This window comes from Sebastes fasciatus, chromosome 10 (genome assembly GCF_043250625.1).
Source record: "Sebastes fasciatus isolate fSebFas1 chromosome 10, fSebFas1.pri, whole genome shotgun sequence".
NCBI classification, from domain to species: Eukaryota; Metazoa; Chordata; class Actinopteri; order Perciformes; family Sebastidae; genus Sebastes; species Sebastes fasciatus.
Window position 1 is genome coordinate 27,625,002 of NC_133804.1, and position 12,885 is coordinate 27,637,886.

Sequence of the window (12,885 nt, forward strand, 5' to 3'; positions counted from 1 at the left end):
GCAAATGTATGTATATATTTATTATTGGAAATCAATTAACAACAACAAATGTTGTCCAGAAACCCTCACAGGTACTGCATTTAGCATAGAAATTATGCTTAAATCATAACATGGTAAACTGCAGCCCAACAGGCAACAACAGCTGTCAGTGTGTCAGTGTGCTGACTTGACTATGACTTGATCCAAACTGCATGTGATTATCATAAAGTGGGCATGTCTGTAAAGGGGAGACTCGTGGGTACCCATAAAACCCATTTTCATTCACATATCTTGAGGTCAGAGGTCAAGGAACCTCTTTTGAAAATGGCCATGCCAGTTTTTCCTCGCTAAAATTTAGTCTAAGTTTGGAGCATTATTTAACCTCCTTCGCGATGAGCTAGTATGACATGGTTGCCTTGAAATCAAGGAATATTAAAGGCTTCACTTGGCGGTAGATAGATGTGTGTGTGATACTGTACATGTTGCCTTTTGCCTCGTGAATCTCAATAATGTGGAGACGGGACTTGTTGTCTTGCGCTGATCACTTGACACCTCACGTTTACAAATCACTTCGAGATGCCGTCTCAGCCGGAGCTCATTTTCACGCTGGAACAGATCTTTATTATCTCTCTCACACATAACACGTATTAACTCACACTGCATCGCTCGTGTAGTTTTTACACATCATACTGTATCACGCCTCCAGCTTCTGTTTGTTAGCATGCACACAGTTAAAGCATCGTGGTTGATGTGTCACGTCAGTGTTAAATTGTAAATTTGGTTCAGGCAGCAAATACTTGAATGCTGTTTCACACCTATTTAGGAAAAATGGGTGAAGGTTAATCAGCAGGATGAAGCGATCAAAAGACACAGAATTGATTTTTAGTTGTAACAAATGTGAGATTTTCCAACAGTTGAAGCTTTTTCCACAATAAATCACCCACGATGTGGAAAGGCTTTTAGTTGTGTGACTCTTCCTCAGCTGTTGTTCAGACACCAACAGTGTCTCAGGAAAACTCCAACTAAGGTTGAAGGATTACGACTGAATACTTCTCCATCTCCAAATCATCATCATTAAATTGTTCTGGCGAGAGGGCGACCAAAACTGGTTTTGATTTTGCTCGTAGTCAAAGATTGTCCAGGTCTGTGAGGTAACTTGCTGTTTACAGTATGTCTTTGCGCATGAAGACCGGTCAAGCACTGCGTTTATTTACACAGCAATAAACAACAAATCAGTGCTAGATATCTGTGCAAACACATCTAAAAGGTCAAAATCACAATTTGTGAAAATATTGGGAGTATTTTGTTCACTTTACTTTTAATCGTAGTAATTATTTTTGCAAGTTTGTCTCATGTTTCTTATCTTTGTTTTCAGGCAGGACAATCAACCCTGTGACAACATGGAGCAGACTGACACCATAAGCTGTGTAAGTAGCAATCAGAGGGATTATACGAGTGTGTGTTCTGGCACTAAAATGGTTTCTGTGTTGATTGTATTTCAAAGGAGCCTTTTAAATTTAATTGAATTACAAGCACAAAAGGTTCATTTGACAAAATCTGTCTGCCTATTTTACTTTCCTTCCTTTGTTCTCTTTATATCTAATTCAATTTATACCTTATCTTGAATTATTAATTTCCTTTTTTGTTTTCATTCCCTCCATTCCTGCTTTGTTTCTTTAATCTCTCTCTTTTCCTTCCTCCAGGATTCGACTTCATGCCGCTGTGATCAGAACGCCAACACCAGCAAGACCAACAGGAACCACCTGTCGCCATGCCAACCAAATTCTGGCCACAAGCCCCACCTCCAGCTCTTCCCCGACAGCCAATGGGAAGGTAGGATATAAACATATAGGGTCAAGTCATTTTATTTGTTGCACAGTAAAAGAGACAACTCCCATGATTCTCTATTTTGATGTGATTTATTTATCAACAAAACACTGAATCCGAAGGAAAGCCTGTTAAAAGTGAGAAGCCCAACATGTTTATTATTTCTGCCAGTTATTCTGCCATATTTGTCCATAAGATTTTAGATTAAAATTCAGTTGTATACAATAATGTTGTTGTCTTAAAAAGCTCTCAAACGTAAAAGTCCCTTAATATAGAGGTCGACCTATTAATCATTTTGGCCAATAGGTCGACTCCAATAGGACTTTTTACAAACTATCGATATCGAAATTATGGCTAGTTTGATGTTCAGTTCCAGATTTATTTATTACTTTGATTGTTAGTTATATAGTTTGTATTAAAGTCAAAGGTTGGTCATTTCCGACAGTGTCGTTATTATTTTTACGGGGGGGGTATCGGCCGATTAATCGGCTATCAGCTTTTTCCTGCTCCAAACTATCGTTATTATATCGGACTTTAAAAATCCACTATCAGTCAACCTCTCCATTAGCATATTGAATCCCAGAAAATCTTCCAAAATTGACTCCAGGGCATCACAAAATTAAACATCTAAAATTTTAAATTCATGTCCCAAAACATCCCTACGATTTCACCAAATTGCATCGTTCAGTTTGTTAAAAGAAAACTTTTGTTGTTGTTGTCATCCACAATTCTGTTAGATATCCAGTATGACTCAGGAAAAGCTCCATTCACTGAATGAAAGTTGGAGCGTGAAGTTGTTATGAATGATTGACCTCCTCGTCTCTGCTGTCTCTCTCCCTCTCCCTCCGTCTTCTTCTACTTCTTCTTCTCGTCTCCTCTCCTTCCTCCCTCTTGTCCTCCTTCCATCCAAACAGCGTCACCCCCCTCCCATCTCCACCTCCCTCCCATAGACTTCTCATGTATGCACCTGCAAAAAGAAGGCCAAGGTGAGTAGTTTCATGTGCACCGTCCATCCACCAGCCTACCAGTACTTCCTTTCATCCTTTCCCGTTGATTGTTCATCAGGGTGCTCCGATCAGGATTTTCAGGGCCGATCGCTGGAAGGCCAATACCGATCACCGAACACGGAGTCTATTTGAAGCCTTTTATTTAATGTGTAGCATTATTTATTTATTTATTTAACTATTCTTAACAACATTGTAGTATTAAAATTAAGAGATGAGAAAGTATCATGAATTGACAACTCTTTATTTATTGGCAGTCAATATATTCATCTCTCTCTCTCTCTCTCTCGCTCTCTCTCTCTCTCTCTCTCTCTCTCTCTCTCTCTCTCTCTCTCTCTCTCTCTCTCTCTCGACTCCAAAACTAGCGATGAAGCTTGCGAGCTGGCTGCAGGGCACCGTGGCGCCCCGCATCCTATGCAAACAACCCAATTGATTTACACGGGCCCCGAAAATCGCAGCGCTTTCGCAGTCTATGTGACCCCGCCGTTAGAGACTCCCATAAGCCCCTTTTATACAGAGATCACGTAATACTGCTGTAAAGAAGACCCCTCATTACACCGCCTTTGCTTTTTTTACACTGAACCAAACAAAGTCGTGATGGTGCGTAGAGAAATTGTGTCATATGTTTTGCGTCATCTCACCGGCTCTTTTGATCGGCCTTTATAGAAACCACTGATCAAACTATTAAGAACGAATATCGACCGGTGGCTGATTGATCGGAGCATCCTTAATTCTTCATGGTGGTTGCTTGCTGGTTTGGTTGGGAAACCTTATTAAAATGTTCTCACATTTTGAAATGTGTTTGTGTGATAATGATCGTGCATGTGAAACACTCTTCTAACACAGCTGGTTGGCTCTTTTTCTTCCTCTCGTCTTTGCTCTTCCCCTCTTGTGACAGGGTCCCCTGGGCGGATTGATCAGGACACCTTTCCTCACTGGAAACACTTCTCCCCTGACTCTGCTTCTCTGTTTCTCACCCTTGTCTCGTTATCGCCACCAACCCTCCCTCGCCCTCTCCTTCCCTTTTTTTTCCCCTTGACTCAGCTCATTAGCATAGCGCTGACAGTCAAGACACTGTTAATCAGGCACACAGTGACTCAGCAGGGAATCCAAGAAGAAAATTAATGTGTTGTTGAATGTAACAGCCTCCTCCCAGACGGCTTTTATGTGCGTTTTATCGATATGTACCTCGCGTGTAATACTTAATTAATTATTACATTCTCTCTCCATCCTTTCCTGACCTCTGTTTACTTGCTCTGACTCTCTCCTCTCTTTGTTTCTGTCCTCTCCAGACCCCGTCCCTGCTTTCAAATCCTGGCAGGACGACAGCGAGAGCGGAGAGGCTCAGCTCTCCCCGCTGGCCGGTCGCATGGTTTCCCTCCCTCCACTGCTCCTGGAGGAGGATGGCGAGGAGGACGAGGGGGAGGGAGGGCAGGAAGCCTCCCCCTCCTCTTCCCGCTCCCACCCTCACCTCCTGGCGCGGCGCTTTCTCGACTTTGGAGCCCACGGTGCCCAGCGTTTCCTCCAGCAGGACCCGGACGCCACCTCACCCACCAAAGCACAGAGGTACGATGAAGCGCCGGCATCCAGCTGCAGCTGACTCACTGCTATCACATTTCAGCTACTTTCTGTTTGTGGGTTTAAAGTCTGTAATCACACCTATAGGGATTTTTATGGCAATTCATTCATCTTTATGTATTCTGTGTCACTCCAGGCCGCGACGAGCATCGTTTGGCTCCAAAGAGGCGATGAGAGGAGGAGATTCAGTGACCCACCAACTCACCAAGAAGCTTCAGCACCTGAAGAAGAAAATTAAGCAGTTTGAAGAGCAATTTGAGAAAGAGAGAAACTATAAGGTACAAACACAAATGTAATGTGACTCTAGAATTATTGAGGCGTAATATGACTCAACTATTTTTTTTGTGCTAATCGGAAGCAACCGAAAAAAAAAAAAATCAATCCTGCACACTTGTACTCACTTTGTTCACGACGTTTCAGTACTTATGGCACGATTACATACATCTACAGAGACAAGCCCCTTCTCTTCTCCGGCACAAATTAACACAAATGATACCGGTAATCCGACTCGCGCGAGAAAAGCGAGGCGACAGATTAGACCTTCATCCTCCTTCTCCTCATCCCTCCTTTAACTCGCTCTGACTCCTCTCTGTCTTTCTGTTTCCATCCCTCTCCTCTTCCACCAATCTTTATATATGAACTTTACCTGATGAAGGTCAGAGGACCTAAACGTCGTGAATAAATAAAGCACAAAATGAATTTTTATGTATGTAAAAACATCAGTGTGTAAATTCTGCATCAGTGTCATGACCTTGGCAGTGAAACACTAACTCTCTCTCCTCCTCTTCTTCTCTCTTCAGCCCTCTCACGGAGACAAGGCAGCTAACCCCAAAGTCCTCAAATGGATGACCGACCTCACAAAGATCCGCCGGCAGATTAAAGGTAGAAACCACTCGCTCTTTTTCCTTGTGAATGTGCATTTGTGTGTGTGTGTGTGTGTGTGTGTGTGTGTGTGTGTGTGTGTGTGTGTGTGTGTGTGTGTGTGTGTGTCGGGGTTAGAGTGTCTTGTGTGCCATCCTGTTCCATGCTGGACAGCTTGACCCTCCCCACTCCTAACCTTTGACCTTTGTAACAACAACATCGCATGTATGCTGGTCTAACACACACACACACACACACACACACACACACACACGCAGACACGCAGACACGCCAGGGGGTTGACATGGCTCTCACATGCGTGGCTCCCACCCAACAGTGTGCTGGTGCGTCCTTGTGAACCCACATTCATTACCTTGAATTCAGTAAGGTGAAACGGTGGATAAGACGTTCAGTTATACATAAACAGATGCAGAATATTTGTACATATGAATGTATAAAAAAAGAGCAGATTTAAGGCTGTAGAAGTTTTGGTCCTTTGGTAAACTGGTGTTACTAGGTATTACAGTGTAAAATATGACATATCTGATGTATAGAAATAGTTTTCTACACTTCGACGTGTCTCTTGTGCATCGTTTCACCAAACTGAACAAACCCCATGACTCTCGTCCACCCTCTCTGTGAGGTGACGGCTCTCCTTGTCGGAGAACGCAGTGGCCGGAACATTTCTCTGTTTCAAATCAAAATTGAAAATCAACAATAACGCGAGCACCCGCTCTCCACTTTCCTCCCTCCTCCTCCTATCGCCCAACCGACCCGATTGATTGATTGATTGACTGATCGGCCAACCAGGACGCCAGCACCACCTTTTACCCAGAAGCACGCTGAGGCACCAGGCTTTGCTCCATTCATACAGACGCCACCATGCTCCCTCCTTCCCTTCCTCCTCCTCCTCCTCCTCTATCTGCTCACCTCCCCATCACACACTCACCCCCCCGCTCCACCCCTACTCAGGCCTGAGCTCTAGACCGTATCACCTCAGTAAGTACCAACCCCTCAGTAAGTAGACATTACATACACTACTGACAGTCACAATCAGGCGGCATTGTGAGAGCATCTTGCTTCTTTGTTTTTTGGTGTATTTCCTGTTGAAACGGCATGATGGCACGAGACATTTTACCTGGAGGTTAAAAGTCTCAAAAGTGTGAAGTAACGCGAGGAAGAGAAAGGCAGGATTCTTTAAAATGGGGGTGTTTAATATTAAGTATGTTTAGGTGTTGACTATTTGCTGACTGAGATTTTAAAAATCTGTTATTTAATTTTGACTAAAACTGTACTCTAAAGCTTTATACTGCGGGCATTACTCCAATGTAATCACATAAAAATATATATATTTCTGTTATTAATCTTTAATTAATATCTGAAAATGTTATTTGGTGTATATAGGGCTGGGTGATATGGCCAAAATCTTTTATCACAATATAGGTCTATATGAAATAACCATATGGTAAAGCCTATTTTTGGAGACTTAAAAAATACTTGAGTATTTTCTCATTTTCATAACTTAACATAATAGTTTTAAGTGAAATCATAGAGAAACCATATATAAATATAAGTCTAGCCTTTGTCGGGATATAAAAAGGTCTTGTATATATTTATCAGAATCAGAAATACTTTATTGATCCCCGGAGGTGAATTGGGGCGGTACAGTTGCTATTGTGTAAACATAAAGAAATGTAAGAAGATAGAAATAAAGGGAGTATGTAACATTTAAATTATGTGCATAATGCTACAATATAAACACAATATATGTAAAGATATATAATATTTAAGTAAGTACTACAATTAAAAATGAGAATATAAGAAATATGTACAAATATTTGCACTAAGACGTGCAATATATAACAAATAACCACAGTGCAAATAGGTAAATACAAATGCTGAGAAGTGGGATCTATTGCGTGTTAAATATAAATAAGAATATTTCTTGAATGTACAGTATAAATGACACTGTTGCATAGTCCAGTTTTCTATATCGTTTCTGTAGTTTTGACGATATATATATCGTCATATTGCCCAGCCCTAAGTGTATATACTGTTTTTACAAGGAAAGAAGAGCACAATTTAAATACAATCATGTTTTTTTGCCAACCATAACTGCGTTTGCTTTTGCACAGGGCAAGTTGATACACTTGAATATGATCATTTCAGAGTAAGGTGATGCTTCATCTAGAGATAATATCCAGCAGTACGTCTCATCTGTAACCATCAGACTGACATTTTTTAATGATTTCTACAGTCAGACGCTGTTAGAGAAATGTTGAGGAAAAGGTTTTTGTTTGCAGTGTTTGGGTTTTGACTGGGTGCGGTGTTTGTGTGTTCTTGTTCAGGATGTGTGTGTCTGAGCATGTTACTCCTCATACTGTGACTGGCTGATTTTTAACCACCGCAGCTGTTCTGTCAGACTCCTGCATGTCTGATCGTCCAGTGAGAGATGTTTTATGTGCCGCCTGAAGACGATGTTCTTGTCCTGGTTCCTTCCGTACTTTACCCCTCTATCTCCTCCCCCATTTGTTTCCCTCCTTCATCTCTTCCCTCATCACTGTTCTCCTCCTTCCCCCAGACGCCAAACACCGCGCAGAGAGCGAGCTCGGGCCCCAGACTCGTCCTCGGAGCAACACCTTACCCAAGAGCTTCGGCTCCACGCTGGACCAAGGCGCTTACGATGCAGCAGTAGAGGTGAAGGGCCAACATCCCACCAGGGAGGAAACACTGGAGCTGATCCAACACCGGGTCAAAGGGAAGAAGCAGGAGGACGGCTGGCCTGACGACATCAAGGTTAGTAGCAGATATTTTTATCAAGGACTGATTACCCTTAATGATTAGCCACTGGAGTCTTTGAGATAATAATGTATTTTGGTAGAAAGAGCACTTTGTTAGATTATCCCATACAGTATTACACTTGGACTTTATGTAGACATAACAGTACAAAATTAAGAAGTGGTTATATCCCTATTGCATGATTAACTGTGTGCGTCTCTGTAGAAGATGACCAAGGAGCAGTTGTCCTGTGAGAAGACGGTCCTTCAGAAGAACCTGCTGCACTATGAGGGCCTGCATGGTCGACCAGTAAGTTACCAAACATCCTACATTCTGTGAAGCCGTCTTAAAACACCCATTTACCCGTGTTTTAACCCGTTTCTCTCTCTCTCTCTCAGGTGACCAGAGAGGAGCGTCTGGTGGTGAAGCCTCTCTACGATCGCTACCGGTTGGTCAAACAGATGCTCACCAGAGTCAGCATCACACCCATCACAGTACGTACACACAAACACAACATTACATCTATTACACTATGTTAGCAACATGCTCACAAATACAAAACATACTTATTTTACCCCGTGTCATTCTTACTTTACTGCATCTTAAACTAGTGCACCCACACTTGCATTAACCTCCTCTCTCTCTCTCTCTCTCTCTCTCCCCCAGGTGTCCCCATCCAGTAAGAGGCGAAGCCAGACCCTCCAACCAATCATTGAGGGTGAAACTGCTCATTTCTGGGAGGAGATCAAAGAGGAGGAGGAGGACGAGCGGAAAGAAAGAGAAGAGGGAGGAGAAGAAGAAGAAGAGGAGAGGGGGGCTGTGGAGGAGGAGCGGGATGAGGAGGAAGAAGAGGAGGATGAGGAGGAGGAAGGGGAGAGCAGCGGTGGCGAGATGCAGAGCTCTGAAGTCATCATGGCCGTCGACCTTGTGACCTCGTCTGAAGGATCAGTGAGGAGCCAGAACAATCCCGACAGGCAGGGCGACTGTCCAATGAGAGCCAAGATGGAGGAGGGGTCGGGGAAGCTGGCGCTGGATCTGCGGCTGTCCAGCTCCAACGCCTCGTCAATGTAAGAACACACACACACACAGTTAATGTTCATCCTCTTATATTTCCTGTAAAGAGAACACCTGTGTCATCAAAAAGTCAGAGCATAGGATGTCATTAAAAAAAATAGTACAGTGCCATATTATAGTATTCCATAAAAAAGTCATAGCAGTATGTCATGTCATTAAAAAGTTATATTATATATTCCATAGAAACTCATCGCATGGTATGCCATAAAAAAATAGTAGTCTGTCATAAAAGTTAAATTATAGTATTAATTAAAAATGTGTACAGTATGTCATTAAAGTCATAGTATTCAATAAAAAATACAGTGTCATCAAAAAGTGATTTAAAAGGTTATAATATAATATTCCATAAAAAATAGTCATAGTATAGCATGTCATAAAGAAGTCATAGTACAGTGTCATAAAAAAAGTCACATTATAGTATTCCATAAAAACATTATAGTATGTCATAAAAAAGTGTCCTGAAAATGTCGAAGCTTCCAGAGTGACTGATATCTAAAAGAAGACCTCTTACTGAGTGTCAGATGATTGACAGCAAGCAGAGCCTAATAAAGTATAAGGCTCTGTGTTTTACAAAGATGAATTATCCAGATCGGGCGATTCTGTAGAAGTTGTTCTATGAACTATATTAATTAATTATCAGGCCTTAATTAATAAAAGCTCTGATCATCTCCTGCTTTGCTGACTGTGCCGACACCAGCAGGAATAATGTGAGACAGAAAGAAAACAGATGTTATCTGCTGAGTCTGTAATCTGGTTAACGTGTCACTGAGCTCATAGCTCACACACACACACACCTCTAATCTCTTACCTGGACATGATCCTGACAGCTGATCCCTCAGCTCACTTCCTGTCCTCCTTTTCTCTCTGGACTCTTAATGTATGGCTCAAGAACCAAATGATTGCTGTTGAAAAAAAACAAACAAACCCGTATTTTAGTGCTTCAGTCAGTGTAGAGTTGAGAGAGCATGAATGTGACTCCATTCTGACATTCTCATTGGGATTTACCTTTAACGTCATGGCATCAGCAGCATGTGTAACTACATTCTCATGTATCCCATCATCCTCCAGGCCAGAGCTGCTGGAACAGCTGTGGAAAGCCAGAGCAGAGAAGAAGAAGCTGAGGAAGACCATCCGAGAGTTTGAGGAAGATTTTTATCAGCATAATGGAAGGTAGGTGGAAGACACAGCCGCTCGTGTGCACACATAAAAGTCAGCATGTTATTCGTCTCCTGAAAAATGAAAAGTGGTGGAAGAGAAACTTCTGGTGTCTGAAATGTCAACTACTACTGTGGTTCAGGTTGCTCGTAGCTGCTGGGGTCGGGGAAAGTAAGCGTGTGTCATTTAGAGGACTTATTAACCTCCTTGTCTCCCTCCTCTCCGCTGTAGAAATGTCCAGAAGGAGGACCGGGTGCCGATGCTTGAGGAGTACAGGGAGTACAAGAGGATCAAGGCCAAACTCCGCCTGCTGGAAGTTCTCATCAGCAAACAGGATTCCTCCAAATCCATCTAGTCACCAGCTGTCACCGCACACATCAACGCTCGTCACTGCTGCGAGGACCCGCCCGGGATGTCCCATCACACGCCATCACACCTGGGAGGGTTTCACAAACACATCACATGACTTGCCAGTAGGTGGAGACTCGGACTTCTTCTCGTGCTGCATTTATGTCATGGAGAAAATTAAGAGTGACTCGCTGGTTCAGAGTTACCGTACAATATGTCATAATTTAACTTATATTTAAATGTAGTTACAGGAACATTTCCAGAAACTTTATTAAGGAAAGTAACCTGCATTTTAAACTACAACAACCAAAGTTACGTTTTGGTTGAGTCCAAGTTTCTGGTCGTACTTTCTAATGCCATAGAAACTATTCATCTAGCACTGACTGGTCAAACGTGATCCTCAAGACTAACACCACTAGTGTTAGGATTAGAGATGGTAATTTCTTTCTGCCCAGTAAAAAATAAATGTATTTATTAAGCAGTACATTAAAAGAACATGAAGACTGTTGTCTCATGGTGTATAGAAACACATTTGAAATGTTATTTTAATACTTAAATCGGTCTAATTTGCCAAATCTTTGTGACAAAAAAAGTAAAGCTTAATGTGCTAAAAGAACTTTTAGCTGTTTTTTTTTAGTTAAAAATCATTACATCTGTTTGATAAATTTAAGGGCTGTCAATCTATTAAAATATTTAATTGCGATTAATCCCACATTTTTACTCCGTTCAAAATGAAGATCTTTCAAGTATTTAATAATCCTGTCAACCTGGGAGTGGGCAGTATGCTTCTTTATGTAAATATGTGTATATATTTATTATTGGAAATCAATTAACACAAAACAATGACAAGTATTGTCCAGAAACCCTCACAGGTACTGCATTTAGCATAAAAAAATATGCTCAAATCATAACATGGCAAAATTGGCAAGTTTGGAACATTATTTAACCTCCTTCACAACAAGCTAGTATGACATGCAATCCATGTACCACTGGATTCCTTTGGTTTTCTAGTTTCATACGATGCCAGTATCTCAACTCTAGCTTTAAAACTGCTACAACCGAAAATTCGCAAGTGGCGTTAAAACGATCACGCTAACTTTGACAGCCCTAATGATTATATGATTATATGTGACGACAGATTTGGGTTTCTTTGCCAAAACTCTGAGTTTAATTATCCACTTTTAAAAGGTGACATAAGAAGTGCATTTTTTTGCAACTATTTTCCCATGACATGAATGCAGCACCTCCACCAGTTAACATAAAATCACTCCCGTCAGCCACAACTGCATTTCATCTTCAAACATCGCCGCCATTTAGAAACATGGAGAGAAAAAGGAATCATCACTGTTTGTCTTCAACACCAACGTGACTCAAGACTTTGCACTTCGTCTTCTGAGGAGAAAAAAAAACAGACTTTTTAATTTCAGCAACTTTTCTTTCGTCGATCTTTGTTCTTCGTGTTTTGTTTTGTTTTCCTTCACGCAGAGGAATCTTATCGGACAGCTCGAGGACTGGCATTTTAGACGCTCTTCACTCAAGACACTCGTTCTTTCTTTGGGACGTCGTACTGTGTGGAAAAGTCCCTCTTTCGCCTCTCTTCAGGGAGTCACGGTTTCTTGAAGCGACCTCCTTGGAGCGAGGCGATCGGTTATTTTATTCTGTCGGTAAAACTTCATTCAACATCCTGGATGCTTCACATCTTTCTGACTGATTTTAAAATGCATCCACAAGTTTGTTGCGTGGATTCTTGTTTAAAAAAAAAAAAAAAAAAAGAAGGGCATACATACTTGTGACACAGCTGTTCGTTTTTTCTTGAGTGAAAAAGAATGTGTTGTATTCCAAGGAAAAAAAGAATAGTTGTATTAACTCCCAGTGTGACCGTGGAGCCGTTTGTGAAAGACTGACTGTCCTTTTTCATTTGTTCAGCGTTTTTTTTTTCTATTTTGGCAATATTTGTCAGTAAAGATGCACACAAGGTTGGCAACTCTGAACTTCATTTCCCATGAGCCTCTTGGAAGAAAAACACTGCTTTTAAGTCGTCTTAAGGTGCCTTCAAATGAAACTCGTGAGCTCGTGTTTACAACATTGGAAGTCGTGTACACGATATGCTTGGCGTTCAAGTGGTTAAGTCGTGAGAACACCGCCGCTAAGCAACAATATTAACGTTACTGACGACGTCTAGAAGCCACAGAGGCTAACTATTTAGCGAGTGGATAACATAATGCAGTAAATACAAAGATGAGGCTGTTGGGAATATCAACATTTTCCTCAGACATATAAA

The 12,885-nt window shown here is 41.6% G+C and overlaps 1 protein-coding gene across 8 annotated transcripts in view; it reads left to right on the forward strand.

Moving 5' to 3' along the window:
• The window catches only part of fam13b (family with sequence similarity 13 member B), an 80,388-nt gene extending 67,930 nt beyond the window's left edge, over positions 1-12,458 (forward strand). For 2 of the 8 annotated variants that reach the window (XM_074649227.1, XM_074649228.1), the window contains exons 12-24: positions 1,355-1,406; positions 1,683-1,812; positions 2,721-2,792; positions 4,103-4,376; positions 4,525-4,666; positions 5,189-5,270; positions 6,060-6,248; positions 7,831-8,045; positions 8,253-8,336; positions 8,426-8,521; positions 8,694-9,094; positions 10,170-10,271; positions 10,488-12,458. In XM_074649227.1, coding sequence (XP_074505328.1) covers positions 1,355-1,406; positions 1,683-1,812; positions 2,721-2,792; positions 4,103-4,376; positions 4,525-4,666; positions 5,189-5,270; positions 6,060-6,248; positions 7,831-8,045; positions 8,253-8,336; positions 8,426-8,521; positions 8,694-9,094; positions 10,170-10,271; positions 10,488-10,611 — 1,963 coding nt within the window. In that variant the 3' untranslated portion in view covers positions 10,612-12,458. The remainder of the gene's footprint in view (positions 1-1,354; positions 1,407-1,682; positions 1,813-2,720; positions 2,793-4,102; positions 4,377-4,524; positions 4,667-5,188; positions 5,271-6,059; positions 6,249-7,830; positions 8,046-8,252; positions 8,337-8,425; positions 8,522-8,693; positions 9,095-10,169; positions 10,272-10,487) is intronic. The other 6 variants (XM_074649231.1, XM_074649232.1, XM_074649229.1 and 3 more) reach the window with 5 other exon arrangements.
• The last annotated feature ends 427 nt before the right edge of the window (positions 12,459-12,885 follow it).